The sequence below is a fragment of the Catharus ustulatus genome, chromosome 29, assembly GCF_009819885.2.
Source record: "Catharus ustulatus isolate bCatUst1 chromosome 29, bCatUst1.pri.v2, whole genome shotgun sequence".
NCBI lineage: Eukaryota > Metazoa > Chordata > Aves > Passeriformes > Turdidae > Catharus > Catharus ustulatus.
The window spans coordinates 651,476-673,075 of NC_046249.1; the positions used below are offsets into that span (position 1 = coordinate 651,476).

At 49.8% G+C, this 21,600-nt stretch overlaps 1 protein-coding gene across 2 annotated transcripts in view; it reads right to left on the minus strand.

The window, feature by feature from the left end:
- KDM4B (lysine demethylase 4B) overlaps positions 1-21,600 on the minus strand; it is a 68,659-nt gene that overhangs the window by 32,361 nt on the left and 14,698 nt on the right. For both annotated transcript variants that reach the window (XM_033082030.1, XM_033082029.1), the window contains exons 6-8: positions 7,040-7,089; positions 4,421-4,524; positions 1,937-2,074 (exon numbers count right to left, since the gene is read on the minus strand). In XM_033082030.1, the coding sequence (XP_032937921.1) occupies positions 1,937-2,074; positions 4,421-4,524; positions 7,040-7,089 (292 nt within the window). The remainder of the gene's footprint in view (positions 1-1,936; positions 2,075-4,420; positions 4,525-7,039; positions 7,090-21,600) is intronic.

Sequence of the window (21,600 nt, forward strand, 5' to 3'; positions counted from 1 at the left end):
TTTTTTTGCTAATCCTGACACTTGTTCTACAATTAGAGCAGGACCAGTGTCCCAGAAGCAGATCCTCACACTCCAGGCTGCTAATTGTGTGTTTTTACAGCCCAGGGAGGTTCTCTGTGGGATGCAGAACATTGCACCCATCTGGCAGCAATCAGCACAGCCCTGCTGAGCCTCTGCCTGCCTCTCCTGCCCTGCACCAAACACACAGCTCAGAGCAGAGCACCACGTCCAGGAGATCATCACACACTGATTCCCATTCTCCTGAGTGCTGGCAGGACAAGGGAAGGAGGGAATTCACCAGCTCAGACTTCCCAGGAACTTTTATATGGCAAAAAAAACAAAACCCAAACCTGCCTGCATGTGAGCAAGGATAATCTAATTGTGCCTGGGAGCACATAAATCAATAAAGCCATTTTTGGAATATAGGAAAGCTGTAGTAGTTAACTAAAAATCACACACTTGGGAATTGGGGAATGGTGTGGGTTGGGATGGACCCCAAATCTCAACTCCTGCCACCCCTGCCATGTGTCCCACACTGCCCCAGGTGCTGCAGGGGACAGCCTGGGACACTCCCAGGGATCCAGGGGCAGCCACAGCCTCCCTGGGAATTCCAATCCAAGCCTCCCCACAGAGCTGAGCTCAGTGGGATTTAACCCAAGCTTTGCCCTCCCAGTGTAACAAACCCCCAGGCAGGCATGCCAGGGTTAATTATTAGGGTTAATTAATGAGCACGTGCTTCAGAGCCATGTGAGGCAGGCAGCTCAGAACAGACAAGTGCCAGAGTGCAGTGGGAATAAATTGGGCATCTCCTGCCACACTTGCAGTCTGTGTCCCCAGATCTGCTCCCAGCTCTGCTGCTGCTTGTTCAGTAATTTCACGCTACGCTGCCTGACAATGTAAGCATGGAGGCTCCATCTAAAACTGCACTTCCCAAATGTCACTTGTTTGTGAACACATGGCTGAACCCAAAATTGCTTTTAATATTCGAGTGGTGCCTGCTGGCTCTGTTGTAGTTAAGGGTCTGTCTGAATTTCCATGATAAACCCCATTTTCTGGGGTGTAATACCATGACCACAGGAACCTGCTGTACAAGGTCACAGCAGGCAAACACCATTTTTTACTTTTTTAAACCAAGGCTGCTTGGCTACTTTGAGATTCAGACACTTGACACTGATTTGAGGCCTCTTACAGTTTAAGGTTTTTCTTTCCATCCCTTTAACTCCAGAACAAATCCAAATGTCTGCCTCATCCCTGAAGTGCCCAGGGCCAGGCTGGACAGGGCTTGGAGCAGCCTGGGAGTGTGGGAGGTGTCCCTGCCCTGGTAGAACTCCCCAGGTTCTCCTGAAGGAGCTTTGCTGGTTCTTCTGCAGACTCCAGAGCAGGGCAGCACCAGTGCAGCCACAAACCAAAGCACACCAGGCACCTGCCCTGATGAGAAATAACACAACTCTCCAAACTTAACTGAGTGCACAGATTAGAGGAATTCAGGTATTTTCAGTGTTATTACCACAGTGCTAATAAAGTATTTCCAGCTTGTTCCTTCCCCTCCAGCGTGCACCTAATGAGTTGTGTGAGGTGACATCAGTCACCTCATCCACTGTGAAACACAGCCTGGATGCACAGAAAAACAATTCCAACTTACCAAGCCCAAAACAACCTCTAATTCCAACTTACCAAGCCCAAATCAGCCTGTTCAAGGTGAATGCAACACCTGAGAAAGTCACCACTCCTAAACCCTTCGAATAAACAAATTACCAAGAGGGAAAACGGGACACAGAGAGCACAGCCCAAAGCAGGGCTGGTTCCCATGGTGTCCTCGGGACCAGGGGCAGACTGCAGCCCCATCCATGCCCTGGCCCAGCCCAGCTGAGCCCAGGTGAGCCCAGTTAAGCCCAGCCCAGCCCAGCTGAGCCCAGTTAAGCCCAGCCCAGCCCACCTGCGTTGCCATTTTCCCGTAGTCGATCCAGCGCAGCGTGGCGAAGTTTGTGGACTCGGCGCAGTTGAAGCCGTGGTTGAAGCCGGCGTGGTAACCATAAGGAAATGTGATCATGAACTCCCCGGCTTCCTGGGTGATCTGAAACACACAGGGAAAGCAGGAGACACCCCACAGGTCACTCACTGCAGCAGCCTGAGAACAGGCACCCATTAAAAATCCCCACTGCTGAATCTCTGCCCGCTGCAGGGTCGGCACTGCCAGCTCCTGGCTGAGCCTGGAACGCTCCTGGAGCTGCAGGACACCCAAGGATTTCTCTTAAGGGAAAAACTCACAACAGTGGTGGAAGGGGTCTCATGATCTGAATCATTTACACCTGCAGGCTCCAGTTACAAAAGGGTCTCAGGCTGATCAATAAAGATCAATAAATCTCTGATGTGGTCACTTTGGCTCGTGGGAGCCCCAAGCCTTCATTCCCAGCCCCAGCCAGAGCCTGGATTTCCCTCCTAACAATCCCTCTGCCCAGCAGGGTCCTCCTGAAGCTCCTCCTGCCCTTCCCTGGGGTTATTTCCCCACTCACATTTATCAGCCTCACTCACACCTGTTCACCCAAAACTCAAACACCCCAAAAATTCCAGCCCAGCTTTTGTCTGTTTGGGAATTGTGGCTGCCCCATCCCTGGGAGTGTCCAGGGCCAGGCTGGGCTGGGACCACCCTGGGACAGTGGAGGTGTCCCTGCCCATGGCAGGGTGGCACTGGATGGCTTTAACACAAACCATCCTGTGACTCAACTTTGATAAAATCAAAACAACAATAAGTGTTACAGACATTACTAATAAGGGCTGAACTCTACAGATCACAGCTAGAACCAGAGGCAAATCAATCTCAATGCTTCTAAAAACCCCTCTTTTTATATCTTGTGCAGAAAAAACATTGGGAAAAAAAGTTTAATTGTTCAGAGCATGGCCTGAAACAGGAGCAGCTCCCAGCCCAGCTGCCCCTCCTGCAGCACCTCCCAGCATGGGTGTGCAGGAGGCAGAGCTCGACCTTCCCTGTCCTTGCAGGGCTGGCAGAGCCCTCCCAGCTGCACAGCCCAGCAATTCCAGCTGGATTCCTTCCCACAGCCACAACTCCCAGCTCCCAGAGGCTCCACTTCCAACCCCACCGTGGGGAAATGCCAAATGCAAACAGACACCAGTTCAAACGCTCCCCCTCAGCTGGGCCAACAGCTCAGCTTGCTGATGTCATTAATATCAGAGGAACAACTTTTAAAAGAGGGAATAAAAGCTGCTGTGACACACAAGGAGTTCCTGCAGGGTTTCAGGAGGGGGTGCTGAAGTCCAGCCTGCAGCCAGCTCCACACACCCCAGCAGTGCCACCCTGCTGCTCCACAGGACAGCAGATGATGTTCCTGTCACTGAAAGCACATCCTGGTGTCTCCATTTCAAGCCCCCTTCATCCATGGCACTGCTGTCAACATTATCCCACAATAAATTAGAGAACACTCCAGATGATGGATAGGCCATGCAGAAAAGTAATAACTATTGAAGGAAAGCCAGCACAAACTGCCACTCATGAAGAAAGCCCCAAATTTACTGACTTCTGCAAGCTCTTGAGGAATAAATGGAGAAATCAATAGGAGATTACAGAAATACACATTTTTAATTATTAAAAAGCCCTAGTATTGATCTGTTTCTTCTTTTCCAGAACAGCATTATAGAGATTTATAAATGCTGCCTATTTCAACTTCATTGAAATCTGCCAAGAATTCGGATGAAGGGATCCTATCTCTGCTCCTCAGGAAAAGTGGCACTTGTTCCCAGTTTGTGAATAACAGGGATGTTCCAGGACAGGGCTTGCAGCAGCCTGGACAGTGGGAGGTGTCCCTGCCCATGGCACTGGAGGGGATTTAGGGTCCCTCCCACTCCATGGAAGCAGTTTTGAAGCTCTGACACTTCCCACATGCCCAGGCAGCTCTGGCTCCTGTGCTGGGAACAGCCAGCAGCAGCAGCAGCAGTTTGAGTGATTCTGCACAGATACAAATCCCTGTAACCACCCTGGGCTGAGGAGATTTACTTCTTGCCACAAGACTTTGAGAATAAGCACATTAAAACGATCACACCAAACAAACATGACCCCTCTCTTCAAATCAGGGCTTAAGAGCTGCAGGGATCCTTCCAGGCTCAGAGCAGCTCGAGCTCTTACACAACAGCAACCAGCACAGCCAGCTCCACTTTGGGTCCTGCTGGACCCACAGGAAAATTAAAAAGTGTTTCTGAATCACCTTGGTGAGCCAGAACATCCTCACAGCTCGTCCCTCCCTACCTGAGAGGATCCCCCATGGCCAGACTGTCCAGTGACAGCTTTTCTTCCCTTCAGCATCCCAGGCAAACCAAACCCTCCTTTCTGCAGCAATGCCCTGGAAATGAAGCCATTCCCCAGGGGTGCTGAGCTGCTCCTCAGGCAGAGCTGCTCTCCTGCACCTACCCTGTCAAAGGGGATCCCATATTTCTTCAGGATGGAGGGAGAGATGAGAGTCATCTTGTGCCGGAGGAAAGCGTCACAGCCCTGAGAGCTTCCTGGGAAAAATCCTGTGGAGACACCAGAGGAGGAGCATCACTGCTGGGCTGCTCCAGGGAAAACAACACGACTGCCAGAGCCCACAGCAGCCTGCCCCACACACCCCCTGAAGGGAAAAAATGTCAATGGGGAAAGGGAAAAAATGTCAATAAGGGAAAGGGGAAAAGAGAAGGAAGGGGAGAAGGAAGGGGAGAAGGAAGGGGAGAAGGAAGGGGAGAAGGAAGGGGAGAAGGAAGGGGAGAAGGAAGGGGAGAAGGAAGGGGAGAAGGAAGGGGAGAAGGAAGGGGAGAAGGAAGGGGAGAAGGAAGGGGAGAAGGAAGGGGAGAAGGAAGGGGAGAAGGAAGGGGAGAAGGAAGGGGAGAAGGAAGGGGAGAAGGAAGGGGAGAAGGAAGGGGAGAAGGAAGGGGAGAAGGAAGGGGAGAAGGAAGGGGAGAAGTCTCCATCCCCACAGTGGTCACCAACCAGTGGCAGAGGCAGCAGGACCTGACCCAGTCACCACCTCAGCACCATCAATGTGTTCAATTCTACCCAAGGTCCACGCTGAGTTATTACAACAAATCACAAATAATTAATAAAACTGAATCAGTGGTAAACACTGACCAAAGCCCTCCATGGCAGCTCAGCCAATGGAACCTGATTTCTCTCAAGATCCTGTCCTTCCCTCCAAGTGGTGCTTCCATAACAAATTGTGTGTTTGTAGGGACTCAAACCCAGCACAGTTTAGGAAAACAAATAACCCAAGCTCTGGAACCAAAACTAATTGATGAGACATAATGGAAGGGGTTTCAGAAAGTCAAAAGGATTACTGGATTCCAGGTTTTCTTATATTTTTGTACTAAAAGCATTTCAATTAAAATTATGACTGTCTGCTACCCAGTCTGTCGTCCCTCTCTGCAGTTCCTCTTTTTAATGCACAGTTTAAGTGGCTCTCATTAAAGCCACTAATAAAGAAGCACATTTTAAGTGATTAGCACCAATAACATGGCAACACATTAACATTCTCTCCATGGGCTCCATGGCTCTCCCAGTGAGCCCATTTACAGCTCAGCTATTCATTTTCCATATTAATTGCACACTCATTTCTCCATAGCAAACTTCTCCCCACTGATGCACAGGACAGGGGAATGGCCAGGCAGCAATTCTGGCTCTTTGCAGAGTTAAATCATCAGCCACCCAGCTTCCAGAGAGGAAGTTAAAATAAAGACCAGATCATTGATAATTTGCTCCTGGTTTTACAGCACAAGCCATCTCCGTGCCTCAAAATTGATCATCCGTAAAAATTAGTTACAAACAGCAAGAAACTTATTATTGCTCCTGTCAGACTTGGAGTGCTATTTCAGAGTCTGCAGAACACAAGTCATCTGATTGATTGACTTCTTATAAAAATTACTTTTTTCATCTATTAAAACCTGGCAAACGACTGAGCTGCAGCTTTGAAATGCAACATTTCTGAGCAGCCATTTGCAGTGTCGTTTGTATTTTGAGTGCCCAGGAAAACAACAGCACCAAGCCCCAGGACACTGATCCTGCATTTACCCCACAGCAGCTGCTCCCCCTGACACCCTGGGGCTCAGCAGGGATTTGGGTTTTGGGGAAATCAGCATTGGAACTTCTCCTCTCCCTGCCTGCTCCCACCCTCCCCACCAGATTTAAACCACCCCAGTTGCCTCTCTGGAGATAAACCACAGAGATTTGGAGTTAATTACTCTGGGACAGCAGCTTTTTTTAGCTGGGCAGCTCCTTGAACCTATGCAAGTGTGAACAGAAATAGAAACAACACCAACAAATTAAAACTTCCCCACTTCTGCAGCCAGACATCCTCCCTGGAGCTCGAGGGGGGGGAGTTGGTCACTGCTCCAACAACTCTGCCCTCCCCCACCTCCACTCCCCTTTTCTTTTTCCCTCCCTTACACTGGTTTGGGTTTGGGGGTTTTTTTAATATTATGGCACTAGAAAATTTTTATTTTATGGCACTAGAAAATAAAGGAGGATGAGGATAAAATAAAAGGAAAAACACCAAACATAGCCCAGGCTCAGTCCCAGTCCATCCCAGGCTCAGTCCAGAGTCAGTTCCAGTCCCAGCCCAGCCCAGGATCAGTCCCAGTCCAGCCCAGGCTCAGTCCAGAGTCAGTCCCAGCCCCAGTCCCAGCCCAGGCTCAGTCCCAGCCCAGTCCCAGCTCAGTCCCAGTCCCAGGCTGAGTCCAGAGTCAGTCCCAGTCCCAGCTCAGGCTCAGTCCAGAGTCAGTCCCAGGCTCAGTCCCAGCCCAGCCCAGCTCAGTCCCAGTCCCAGTCCCAATCCCAGGCTCAGTCCCAGTCCCAGCTCAGGCTCAGTCCAGAGTCAGTTCCAGTCCCACCCCATCCCAGGCTCAGTCCCAGCCCAGTCCAGTCCCAGTCCAGGCTCAGTCCCACCCCATCCCAGGCTCAGTCCCAGCCCAGTCCAGTCCCAGTCCAGGCTCAGTCCCAGCCCATCCCAGGCTCAGTCCCAGCCCCAGCTCAGTCCCAGTCCCAGTCCCAGTCCCAGCTCACCTTTGGCCAGGCGTTCCAGCCTCTTGCCGTGCTCTGGGGGAATGGCATACCTGGGGGGACAGACAGAACCAAAAATCAGATTTCATGTAAAAACAGTGAAAGGAAAAGGGGGCCATAACCCTGAGCACAGCCCTCCATGGTGGCAATAAAAGCACAGCTCTGTGTGTCTGAGAGGCAGCAGTACCACACATCCATGGAAATATCAGCTTTCCACACAAGCCCTCAGACATCTTACACCAAGTTTGTTATTTCCCTGATGTTTTCTCAAACAGCATCACCAGACTGCACAGGGCAAAGGAAAATCGAGGAGTCAGAGTGATGACACAGCTCTGGAAACCCCAGAAATAACTGAGTGCAGGGAACAGCAGGTGTGCTCTCATGGGGGGAATATCTGCAGAATAAAACTGTGCTGGGTATTAATAAGCAAGAAATGGATGGGCTGAAAAGGTGAGAAGGAGGGTCTGTGTGCTATGGAAAATAAACCTCCTTTTATTCAAAAAAGGAAATATTCTTCAGCACAGCTCAGCAGTCATGGCTCAGTCCTTATGTCCATGCTGGATTTTATTGTCTGATGTGAAATGATGGAATTAAAGTGTTCAGTAATTTTCTTGATGAGGTGACCCTGAAAATGCAGGGTGTGCTGATGAAAACACCATCAAAGGCTGTAGGGAACAACTTCTGCACTTCCTAAAGACAGTTTTTTACATTAGGGGTCAATAAAGTACAAAAGAATTTGACTGGAATTTTTTTTTTTTTGTGAATTCTTTTTTTATTATTGAACAGATTTCTGGAAAAACAATCAAGGGTCCCCCAGGTCTGAGACAGGGCTGGGTGTGCCCAGCACGTACAAACAGCAGGGAGGTTCCAAATGATTTTTTTTCTTCCCAGGAGCTGGGAGTGCTCTGAGGTTCACAATATCCTCAGGAGCAAAGCCCAGGTGACAAAGATTTATGTGCTCCGTTTGCAAGAAGGGAACTGAATACCAGGACACATTTAAACGTGTTTAACATGATGACACACAATAATATTGCCAATGGAAATTTGTAAATCACTGGCTACATTCTGCAGCAAATTAAATATGGCTCTCCCTGCTTTTTGTGACAGAGAATTCTGAGAATTTACATTTGTGGGAATGGCATTTATTGCCAGCTATAACTTCTCTTCAAAGTGAATAATAAAAAATGCATTATTTTTGCTATTTCCAATAAAGATGTCAAACCCATCCCTCTCAGAGGATGTGGCAGGAGGGACTCAACAGGTGCCCAGCACTGCCCCTCTGGGCTGGGGGCTCAGAATGCCCCAGTTTGGGGGATTTCAGCCACATCCTGCATTTCCCCAGCCTGGAAAATCAAACCCACCTGAGCTGGCCTGGCAGGGGGAGCAGCACACAAATCACACAGGGGGCTCCAGGCTTTGGGCACTAAGCTGATTTAAACTGAGGGCTTAAAAAAAAAAATTAAGGCAAAACACTGTGTAGCACCTAATCTTGTAAAATAATAAATGCAGCAATGGACTCCCAACATCCCCTGACCAAAGTTTGACAGTGCCTTAAATTGCATAATTGTCAAACAATTCAATTTCATTTGTCTGGGACAAAGCTAGTGGCTTTTATTTTACAAAGACCATTCATCACTTACATAAATGTGATAAAACTAATCCCGATCCAAAGCTCCTTTGTGGGATTAATGTCCCTTAAAACAGGGAAATGAGACATTCCATTCCTTCTGGGAAAAATGCTGAAGGATTGGGAAAGAACTAATTTATGGCTACAAGGCTGCTGATGATTAATGTAATATCCCCAGTCTACAATGCAACCTTCACTTAATTAGTGCCTGTAATTGGGAGTTGTAAAGATAAGATTAATTGAATCTTGAGGATGTTAAAAGTTTAATACATTGGAACATGGTTATTGTGTTATCTGAAACTGCAGCCTGCAAAAAGCCAAGCGAGGCTTCAGAGAACAGCCCATGGAGAGACAAAGAAAAAAGACTTGCTTGGATAGAAACCAGGCAGAGAGGAGGAATTTCCAGCTTATAAAAAAGAACTATATGTAATTATACACAAATCAAAATACCCCAGCACAGAATGGTAATAGCTGACTCCCATTTTAGAAATTAACTTTTTTCTTTGGGCCAGTCTTTAGGAAGCAGAGCCTACACATCCCTCTGCATTTATTCTTAGGAATTCAAAATATTAACTGCAGAAGAGAATTAAAAGTAGGTCAAATTCTGCTTTAAGTTATGCTCACAAATCTGACTGATTTACATAAAGATAGGCAATAAAGACAGAATTTGGGCTGCTATTTAAAGGCAGGAGGAGAAACAGAAGGCTCGTGCACGCACGGCACAGACTGAGCTCCAGCCACACACCAGTGATTGATTGCAAGGCACAACAACAATGGAAAGATTAAAAATTGCTGCAGCCCAAGGGGAGCAGCCCCTGGGCAGGGCTGGCTCTGTGGCACTGGGGACAGCAGCCCTGGTGTCCCCATCCCCACGGCCGGGGCTCAGCTCAGCTGCAAAGCCCAAATTCCACAGGGACCCCACAGCTCTGGCATGGGAAACAACAAACAACAATTTCCTGTTCTACAGACACGGCTCCAAGAGCCCAGGAGGAACTGAGCTGGATCTGCCCCTCAGCCTGAGCCCCAGGGCAAGGGACAGCCATGGCCAGAGCCAAACCATGGGGTGAGGAGGGACCAAACTGGGAGAGGAGGGACCAAACTGGGAGAGGAGAGATCAAACTGGGAGAGGAGGGACCAAACTGGGCGAGAGGAGCCATCAAACTAGGAGAGGAGGGATCAAACTGGGAGAGAGGGTCAATCAAACTGGGCAAGGAGGGATCAAACTGGGCGAGGAGGGACCAAACTGGGCGAGGAGGGACCAAACTGGGAGAGGAGGGACCAAACTGGGCGAGAGGGTCAATCAAACTGGGCCAGGATGAACCAAACTGGGCGAGGAGGGACCAAACTGGGCAAGGGGAGCGATCAAACTGGGCAAGGAGGGACCAAACTGGGAGAGAGGAGCCATCAAACTGGGCAAGGAGGGATCAAACTGGGAGAGAGGGTCAATCAAACTGGGAGAGGAGGGACCAAACTGGGAGAGAGGAGAGATCAAACTGGGCAAGGAGGGACCAAACTGGGAGAGGAGGGACCAAACTGGGTGAGAGGAACGATCAAACTGGGAGAGGAGGGACCAAACTGGGTGAGAGGAACGATCAAACTGGGCGAGGAGGGACCAAACTGGGCAAGGGGAGCCATCAAACTGGGCAAGGATGAATCAAACTGGGCAAGGAGGGATCAAACTGGGCAAGGGGAGCCATCAAACTGGACGAGAAGGGATCAAACTGGGCAGGGATGAACCAAACTGGGTGAGGATGAACCAAACTGGGTGAGGATGAACCAAACTGGGCGAGGATCAATCAATCAGATTGGGCAAGGATCAATCAAACTGGGCCAGGATCAATCAAACTGTGCCAGGATCAATCAAACCTCCCAGCCCTGGGCTTGCAGAGCATCCTGCAGGCTCAGCCCTGCACAGGGGCTCCAGACCAGGGCCAGGCTTCACCCAAACCCTGCACTCAGCACTTTGGGGATTACAGCAGGAAAAATGTGCTGCTGCTCTGCCAGGCAGCTCGAGATTTACTGGGGAAAGAAAAACCAGCTCAAGAGAAGTTATAGTTCTGTGGCTCAAATGTCATCTTACCCCCAAGTCAACAACCTGAAAGTAATATACTGAGCCTTTTAAATTACCTTTTTCTGCTTTCCACCAAAACAACAGAAAATCCCTGAAGTGGATCAAGTACCACTTGTGCACATCCAGAACTTGCTGCTCTGTGGGAAAGACTCTCAGCTTCCAGACCTATTTCATCAAACCCAATTCCAGCATTTCTGATCTCCACTTCCATGTAATTTCCTGAGTTCTTGGGTCAGGATCACAGGTCCAGAAGGTTTTGCCCCAGAGCTATAAATGAGTTAGGAAATGATCTTCCTGGAGTGGTGGCTTGCTTGTGTTACAATGGAATCATGGAATCCCAAAATGGTTTGGGTTGGAAGAGATTTTAAATATCCATTTAAAATCAGGGACCCCTCCCACTGTCCCACTGCTCCAGCCCCAGTGTCCAGCCTGGCCTGGGGAATTCCAGGGATCCAGGGCAGCCCCAGCTGTGCCAGGGCTCACACCCTCCCAGGGAGGAATTCCCTCCCAGCAGGAGCTGAACTGGACAGTCCCCTCTCCATCCCCAACACAAAAGAGAGGTCTGTCCTGTTTGCCATCATAGGATATCATTAATAGAGTAATTTTCTTGGTGTTTTGTTTATTCCCCTGGAATGGGGCTTGATGGATGTGGATAATTATCAGACTATAAAAGCCAGCAAATGTGCTATTTTCTATCGCTCTAAATCATCAAACAAATAAAGTGTGAAACAGCATTTCTGAATACAATTTTCCCCTCTAATGGCTTAGAATTATTATCAGGAACAATGAGAATAAATAAGCAAATGTCTTGTGAATTAAGAATTAAACAAGTGTGTCAGGGAAGAGGACACCCTGGGATCAGGGACCCCTCTGGAACAGGGAATTCACTTCCAGACCTGCTGCTCCTCAGGGATCTCCCAGCCCCAGGTGCTGCCTCCAAGGGACTCAGCTCAGTTTTGGCTGCCAGTGGCCAAAAAACTAAAACTTCAAAGGCTCACAGCTCTTTCCTCCTGGTTTCAGAGGAATCCTTCTCACCTGAAGCCATCCCTACCTCTGGCAGAGGACCAGACCATCCTGTTCCTGCATCCAACATCCCCCAAAGCTCCCTGCTCCCACTCCAGCTGTGTCCCAGAGTTTCTGACAGCTACACCTGTTCCACACCTCATTTACACTCCTGCACCAACACAGAGCAATTAGCAGTGATTATCTCACAAAACTCACACCCACTCTGCAGCCTGGGCTCCTGGGCAGGGAGGTTCAACCACCACACTCTGGAAATGTCACTCTGCCATTGCTGGGAGAAGGGAAGAAACTCAATTTCACAGTGTCTGCACAAGGTCTGCCCAAGCAGGCCCCACACAGTTTAACACCCCATAATTATGGAGTGAGGAACACAAACAGAACGGGAGCAGCACATTTAAAATGCCCAGGCCAATGTGTCACACTGGGGTGAGTTATCTGTCTTCAAAGCAGATTTAATTGTGCCAACAACAGTGACCCTTGGAGATTCAAATGCCAGCCACGACAGGCAGAATGAAAAGCTGCTGTTGCAGTCTCTGCGAGGCAAAGGCTGCCCATAAACCCAGAACCTGAACCCTGACCTTCAGCATCCTGAGCCCCCACAAGCAGCAAGGCCTCCCAAGAAAAGCCCTGGAACATTTATCATCCAGCAGAACCATTCAGAACCAGCATCAGCACAGGCTGGTCCCTCCCTGCAAAGTTCAGGTCCTGCTTTTTCTGCAAGGTAAAACATCAAACAACATCTCAGTGTGTGGGAGCAGAGCTCAGGGTACAAGTGGGGGTTCTGTTCTCCCAGAATATCCCGAGCTGGAGGGGACCCACAGGGATCAGAGTCCAACCCCTGCTGTCCAACACTATTTTTAAGTTGTTTTTCCTGTAGGAAAATAGAAAAAAGGATTTCAACAAGAAGTGATTGCTCCTTTGTTGGCCACCTCTCTCTTCCTCACCTTTATCCTCCTCCATAATTAACCTCCCTTCATCCCTTTCTCCCAGCAATTTGTTAAAACACTGAAATCAACTCCCTTTCTCCTCATCAAACCTGAGGCTGCCCACACTGGCTGGGCTGGAAATCTCCCATTTCCCTTCTCTGGATCCTGGCTAGGACAAGAGAATCTCTGTCCTCCTCCCCAGGAATGCAAACACTGCCTGGAGATAAGATCTGAGATCACTCGGGGACCAGAGAGCTCCTTGCTGCTGGCAAAGAACCTTTATCAAGTGCTTGAGTTTTATCACAGGGTGAAGGAATTCAGTGTCTTTAACCAGCAGTGTCAATGGTTTAAATAATGACATTTTTATTGGAATACACCCAGAGCGAGAGATAAACACAGAGGTTAGGGAGCATCAACTGCAAAAGCCATAATTAGGAGTAAATAGGTGATGACAGGAGCAAATCACAGCCCCAGAACACCCCAAACCCAGAGCTGCTCAGGAGGGGCCTGGGGAACCAGCACAGAGAGAAAATCAGGGCAAAGCTGCTCAGGAGGGGCCTGGGCAGCAGCAGAGAGCTCCAGCACTCATCCCAGGGCCCCTTCCCTGCACACAATCCCTCTGCACACACAGAAAAATCCCTCTGACCCACCCACAGAACAATCCCTGCTCCACACACAGAACAATCCCTGCTCCACACACAGAACCTCCTGACCCACAGCAAGAATCAACAGCATCGAATCTGCTGCCAGTGGGACACCAGGATGGAAAACTTCCTCCTGCCCAAAGAAACTGAGGTGGGAATTGCAAACTCTCCATTTGTTTTGCAGGATGGGCAGAAGATCTCAGATCTGAGGCTGGGATCAAATCCCTGGGGATGGAGAATGGGGAGATTAGAGTCGAGCCTAACTTGTGCCAATCATCCACTTCTAAAAGACTCCTCAGCCCTTGGAGTTGCCTTGAGCTAGAAATAGGATTAAAGAGCCATTAGTTTCAAGAAGTGACATTAGACAGGAGCTTTTTAAAATTCTGATTTTAAAGCAATATGAATTTTCAAGAGGTACAACTGAGTTCCAGGATTAGCACAATGGGCTACTTCCAGTGATTCACTCACCCCCAACTCCACGAATACAAAGAGGAGATTTTTCCAGAACTCCAAATGTAATTTTTTTAAATACATTTTTTTAAAGCAGAGAATTTAATGTGAACAACCATCTGCTCTTGGAAGGACTCTCAGTGCCCAGTCCATCAGCTCCACAGCACAAGTGCCCAGCACAAAGCACAAAATTGCAGAGCACATTGGAGTGTCTCTCCCTCCACTGCAAAAATAACCCAGAGCCTGCTCTGCCTGCAGTGAGAGCAGCATGAAGGAGCCATTCCACTAAGAAAAGGTGTTTGGGGAAAAACATTATGAAGTCATTTACTCATTCAGTTTAGCCAAGAAGATAATTAGTACACAATTCAACAGAGATGAATGACTACAATATTCATCGCCTTGCCATTCCCCGTTATTTGTTTGGAAGATCCTGTTCACATCAGATTTGTTTCCCTAAACTGGCAATCAGATTATTAATTACTGGTTGTTTTTGTAGTGGATACCATACAAATAGAAAGAAAAGCAAAGATTATGTTCAAAGAGCCTGTATTCTAAAATAATAGCTCATTTCAGCTCCAGAAGCAAGGAGAAGAAAGGCAAGCAGGGGGATCAGAGCTCTGTGAGCCTGCACCAGTGACCTGTGTGAGCTGCCTCCCTCCTGGGCCCTGCACAGGAATTCCTGAAAAACCAAAAACCAGGGCTAATTGCCTGCAGCAGAACAAAAGAAATTTGCTCATGAGTAAGGAAAGATATTCTTAGATTAGGAAACCCCTTGTGCTAGAGGTGCAATGCCTCTACACACACTCTCTTTTCTTTTCTGAGGAGAAAAAAAATCCAGCATTCCAAAGGTTTAATGCTCCTCATCCATCAAACTGCAGTTCCCCACTACAACTGCTTTGAAGTGGGAGCTGTGTTCTTGTCAGCATCAAAGCCACAAGTGTTGTAGCTGAGATTTGATAAAGATCACTGCCACAGTTTGTAAAGTTTCCTTTATTTCTTGTGTTTGATCCCTTTGTGTGGCTGATTGGGCAGCTGGGAACGGAGTGGATGCAAGCCCAGCACATTTCTCTCTTGGAACATGAAGGGGTTAACGAGAGCACAGCTCTCAGACAGCACCGAGTGCCATTTAAGTGCTGTCATTACTACAGGCTCCTCTTATTTTAAAACTCACTTGTGCTGCACTTGGCATCACCCCTCGACAATTTTCTCTGCTGAGTAAAGAAAGAGGAAAAAAAAAAAAAAAATCCCCGCTGATTTGTGCCAACGTGTTAACAAAATGTGAATAAAGACAAAGCTCTGCAGCAGCACTCCCAAGCCCTGTGCCAGGCTGGGATTTGCAGCTCCCTGTCCCAGGGGCAGAGCAGCTCAGCTGGAGGAGGAGATGGAGCAGGGAAGCACAGCTCAGTGCCCAAAGCCTCTGTTACTGAACCGACCTGAGATCCTGTCAGGCTTGCACAGATCTTCATTCCAAACCAGGCAGACCCTCCAGAGGGTGGGACAGGACCCTCCTGCACCCAAACCCTGCAGGGCAGAGGGGCAGGAGCCACCCCAGGCTGTGGAAATGGGGACTGAGCCCACACCAGCACCTCCCCTGCCAAAATCACCAGGGAAAAGGAGCCACAGCTGGGAAGGGTCAGCTACAACCCCAGCTCACAGCTAAACCTCTGCAATTCCTCATTTCAGCCAAGGGAACAGGCTCAGTAAAGGTGGACATAAAATGCACAGACTGAAAACTGAAATGGCAGCAAAGCACAAAATAATTCCGTGCCTTTTGCAGTGGGTTTGGGTGAGGATAAAAACCAAAGAGGGCTCTGGAGGGGAAGCACGAGCAGGGAGCTGAGGCTGGGACCAATCCACTGCCCCTCCTCACACCATCCCAGAGCTGATTCCATCAGCCCCAGTCTGGCTTGACCTTCCTGGAATTTAGATTAGATGAGGGTGAGTGAAGAAAGGCAGTGCTTGAGTCCTAACCCCCCAAACCCTGTGCCTCCTCTGCAGCAGAAAAATGACCTTTTAATAATCTGTCTACAACAGCCTAATGAAAGACCACAAAAACCTGAGTCTATTAAAAAGAGAAATCTCCACTATTCCAATTGCAGCACCTGATGGGGAAGATAATCCAAGCCAGAGCTCGCTCAGGACAAGGTGGTGACCCCATGGATTCTGAGAGAAGGCAGCAGTGAGCACTGTCCCCTTGCTGAGGGGACACTGGCCCTTCCTGAGGGGACACTGGCCCTTCCTGAGGGGACACTGGCCCTCATCCTCCTCCCCCAGCACCCTGAGCACGCAGGGCTGGCAGCTGGGCACTGGCTGCTATTGATGAATTATTGATTGCAGGGCTGGATTAATGACTCCCTGCTCTCAGTTATTGGGAATTCCAGGGGACACAGCTCTGCACCCCAACAATCCCTGCACCTCCCCAAACTCTCAGTGCAGAAAGCCATTCCAAAGCAGATTTCACCTTCATTTCAGGAGAGTCAGGAGAGTGAAAAGCTGTTCTGCCTGGCCATACTTTATCTCACTTTCCTTTTATCCCTTTTAATGAATATCCCTGTTCCTTTCTCTCTCCCTTTTATCAACAGAAAAGGGTCTTGCTCTGCCAAATCTGCCTGAGAGCAAATGGTGTTGCAGCTAATCTATAAATCAACCATCACCATAAATTCTGCTCTTTCTCCATCCAGAGCTGCAGAGCTGTAAAACAGATTACACAGGACAGCAGAGGCAGGAAGGAAATCTGGGGGCTGTGAGGAGCTGCCACCACGGCCAAATGGCCTTCCCTGCTTCTCCTTCCTTCCCACTCCACCAAAAAGCCTCCAAACCTCTGCTGCCAGGCCTGGAACACTTTTAGGAGCCAGGACAGCTCACACACTTCCCATGGAAGATGATGCAGACCTTGGGGACTGAGGGAGGAAGGGATGCAGAATCTTCTCCTGAATTCCCTAATACCAAGAAACGGGAAAAAACAAAACTCAGAAAAACAAAAATTCTCAGTGTGGAGCATCAGCTCCCTCAAGGACAAACCTCAGCTGTGGTTCCAGCTGAGGAATCCCAGGATCTCCAGAGCCCAGGGGCTCCTGAGAGCCCAGGAACAGCAGCTGCAGGGAGCCCTGACAGGAGGCAATAAATGGAGAAGGGACAATGCCCTGGCCCTGCAGCCACACAGTTCTGCTCCAAACACCCCAGTCTGCAATGGGATTACAGCAAACCCATGGAACATCTGGAGTGTCAGAGCAGGGGGACAGAGCAGAACATGCCAGAGGTGCTCAGAGGGTGAGAGCAGCACAGAGCCTGGGAGAGTTAATCTCCATGACTGCATTAGCCCATTTTCCTCCTCCAAGGCAGTTTTCCAGGGATTAACATTTCCTGTCCTGAGGGGAGGACAGGACAAGAGTTCAGCCAAGAAAGCTGCAGTCCTTGCAGGCCAGAGGGAGAATTAAACAGGGAGATGCTCAGCTCCTGGGATGTGCTGCTGCTCCAGGAGGGGCTCCTGGAGAATCCCCCAGCCCTGAATGTCCCCTGAGCCCTGCTGGGAACGGTGACAGCAGCACCAGCAGACACCACAGATGCACCAAACTGAGGGTGCCACAGAAAGCCATGGAATTCCCTGAATTTGGCTTGGAAGGGACCTTAAATCCACCCATCCCACCCCTGCCATGCAGGGACACCCCCCCCTGTCCCAGCTGCTCCAGCCTGGCCTGGGACACTCCAGGACAGCCAAAGCAGGACCTGCCCTCCTTGGCTGGACATGCCCCACCCAGGAACCTCGCTGGGCACCTGCAGGGAAGAAAGCAGAAACTCTAAAATATTTTAACCAACAAAGATTTGGGGTAACTCCATGCACTCTCAGGTTTGCAGCCCTCAGACTTTGACAAGACAGAATTCCAGAAGTGTTTCTAGATTGTAATTGTATCTGTGACCAGTGCTTCCAACTAATCATATTATTTTAAAGTTCCTTTGGTAATTTGTCCTTAATTCCACATAAACTGCTGCTCTGGCATAAAGTGTACTTTGTGATATCAAAGTCAAACAGATTAGGCATGATCCACTTCCAGCGAGGGAGTGTTTTGGAGAGGAGATGATATAACTTAAAAGCTAAAGCTGGCTCCCTGTTTTAATTAAAGGGGATTAAACATCCATCATGATAAGGGAAAAGGGACATTTTATAAAATCAATTACCTTCCTTGGTGTCAGCCTGCCTTAGCACCTGCAGTTTCTGAGAGAAGTAAGAGTCTAACATCCCACCAGCACTCAGGTGCATTAAACACTGCTACAGTGCAGCAAGATTGCTAACAAAATACCTGAGAAAAAGAACTTTATTACCCAATCAGGTGGTGTCCACACTGGTGACAAAAGAAGATGTTACACTGCTCAAGTGTATCTGGCAAATTCACAATTCTGAGGTTCAAAGTTCACTTCCCCACCCCAGGCAGGGGCTGCACGTCTTCATGGAGATGAAAGAAGTGATGCTGGAGCACCTCAGCATCTAAAAATATTCTTTTGGAATTGCAAAGGCTGAGCCACATCCACTCCTCAATAAAATGCCATAATAACCATGAAGAATGAGGCCTGGCACTCAGCTTTGTTGCTTCTGTCATTATAAAATCACTTTCTGCTTGCACCGTTTGACAATATGCTCAATTTTAGATCTCACACAGGAGTGTGTGAGGTAATTATACACAAAATGTATAATTGATACAGCAGAAATTCCCACCACGACAGGTTTAATATGGGGCTGCAGAATTAAATACATTTTGGTTTTTTTCAAAAGTTTGAGACTGTGGAAAGGTGGCAATTAAATCCCTGACGTGAGGGGGACATTTTACTGTAACTGGAGAAAAAAAAGCAAAAAAAGGTTGGAGCTGGAGCTCCCAGGAGCTCACACAACTGGGGGTGCCCACACCTCCATCCCCCTCCTCAAGCTGATTTCCAGCTGGGAGCAGCAGGGTGAGGAGCAGAGCTGTGCCTGGGAAAATCCCCTGGATGGGGCTGCACACCCCAAAGCTCGACAAGGAATGCACTGCAGTGCCCAGGCACAGAGAAGCCATTCACTGAGGCTGCAAATGCAGAATGCTGCTCTCCATCACCCCCTTGCTCTGCCCATCCCTGGGTGAGCTTCCACTGCCCCACTGCTGCTCCTGGAGCTCAGCCAGGGGGGAAACCCAGCAGGGCAAACACAGAAATGAGACACTGAATACTCAGTAATGACCTGGCCCAGCAGAATGATTCTTTTTTCCACCCAGAGATGGTTCTTTGTGGTCCAAACATTGCACCCAGAGCTCCCTGAAGAATTCCAGCTCTCCCACAGCATCTCTCCTGTGAGAGGGAGCTGCAGGAGCAGGGCCTGGACAGGCTGAGAGAGGATCCCACCAATCCATAAAAACACCAATCCATAAAAACACCAACCCATGCAAACACCTCACCAATCCATGCAAACATCCCCAGGGGCTGCCAGAGGATGTGTCCCACCCCAGCCTGGAATAATTTCTTTCCATGAGGGTGGCAGAGCTCTGGAAAGCTGCCCATGGAGCCTCCCTCTCTGCAGACACCCCAAACCCACCTGGGCACATTCCTGTGTCACCTGGGGAGCCTCAGAGGTCCCTTCCAACCCCAGCAATTCTGGGAATCCCAGAAATGAGCACAGGTTTTTCCTAAAGCCCACTCAAAGGAGGTTTGTGAGGGAAGCACTGCTATCTCCCTCCCCTCCAGAGGCAGCAGGGCTGGTGGCTCCTCACCCTTCCCACAGCCTGGAGCACCCCAAGATAATTTATGGGAGACACAAAGAAAGAGTTATGGTTTCTTACAGGCAATTCTGAAGCAGATACTACCAATATACAGAGCCCTTGGTTCCACTGAATAAATATCTCTGACAGCCAAACAATAACTCTGCCTCCTATTTTAGAGCTCAACCCCAAACTGGTGGAGTTTGTAACTCTCCACACTCCTGCTATTCCCCGAGGTGCTTCCAGGATGATCACTGTCAGAGCCACGGAGTCTATAAAAAGGATGAAGGCAGCTGGGAAATTTCCACAGAGGTGGTGCCAGCAGAGCAGAGTGAACACTGCAGGCAGGCTGAGCAGGGCCAGGCTGCAGCACTGCAGCTGCACAGAGCAGTCCAAGAGCTCCCCCAGCTGAGCCCTGCACTGCCTGCAGCCACCCCACAGCATCAGCAGCCTGGAAACTTCCAGATCTGCTCCAAGGGGACTCACATCCACTCTGCAGCCAGTGCCTGCTCAGGGGAGAGCCTGGGAGCTCCCAGGAGGAGCTGGCACAGGGCAGAACGAGGGAGGAGAGGTTTGGAAGGGGCAAATCCCTGCCTGGTGCCCCAGGGAGGGGCAGGGGGGCTCTGCCAAAGCAGCAGTGGCATCCTGGCACAGCCCACCCCTCTGTGTCACCCTGCACCCACCTGTGAAAACTCCACTGGGGGAAAACCTTCTGCTCCAAACACAGCCTCAAAACCTCTTCAAAATCCTCATTGCCCCAGCTGGGGCAGCTTTAAAGAACCAGTGACTCCCACAGCATGGCTGGAGAAAGGATGGAACAACCCCATCCAAACCTCAGGGCAGCTGCTCCTGGGGCAGCCCAGTCCTGCTGGGACCAGCCTGGGGTCCCTGGGCCCCTGCTGGGACCATCCTGGGGTCCCTGAGCTCCTGCTGGGACCATCCTGGGGTTCCTGAGCTCCTGCTGGGACCATCCTGGGGTCCCTGGGCCCCTGCTGGGACCATCCTGGGGTCCCTGGGCTCCTGCTGGGACCATCCTGGGGTCCCTGGGCTCCTGCTGGGACCATCCTGGGGTCCCTGGGCCCCTGCTGGGACCATCCTGGGGTCCCTGGGCTTCTCCTGGGGTCCCTGAGCTCCTGTTGGACCACCCTGGGGTCTCTGGGCCCCTGCTGAACTATCCTGGGGTCCCTGAGCTCCTGCTGGGACCGGTCCAGGGTCCCTGGGCTCCGTGGACAAAGGGGATGAGGAGCTTCCCGTGGGCTGTGGCACCATCTGCTGGAGATGGGACCAGGAAAACGGGCAGGAATTAAGGGATTCTGGAGATAAAAACTGACAGGGTCTAAACTGAACCATGGAATATTCTAAACTGGAAACCCACAGGATCATCATCCAACCCCTGGCCCTGCACAGGGCACCCCAACAATCCCACCCTGTCCCAGAGCAGTGTCCAAACACTCCTGGGATCAGTCCCACCCCTCACAATCCAGAAATACATTTCTGGAGCTCCTGTTTACCAGAGATTCTGCAAAACCCTCGTGCATCTCCAGCCCAAGGACCAGGAACAGTGGGAAACAGATCCCAGGACATGCTGGAAGGATTTTAAAAATTCCCATTCATGTTCCACAGAGTCAGCCCCTCCCTCCACCCCTTCCAGGCCTGGAAAAGAGCACTGGAGCCATTCACTTACAGCTCCTGGGGGCTCTGAAGTGCCACAGGCAGCAGCACTGGAGCCACTGGGAGTCCCCAAGGAGGTGGGAGGAGGTGTCTGCCTCTGCCAGGGTGACAGCACAGCCCCCGGGGACACTTCTGCTCCCATCTGCACACAAATGTCACTATTTATTAGTCACATCAACATCTTCAGCAAAGCTCCCCTGGGCTGCTGAGTCTCTGCACTTACACTCTTAAATTGCTTTAAAAGAAGCATATTGGCTCTTGGTAACTCACTCCAGACTTCCCACATTCTCTGTTTCATCCTTAACTGTTTTGTGGAAAGTTATTTCCAACCAGTCCATGCATCCACAGTGTTGAAAAATGCTTTACCACCATGCCAAAAAATGACCATGGAAAAGTAACCTTTTCACTCAGCTTGTCCCTGGAGCTGAGAGC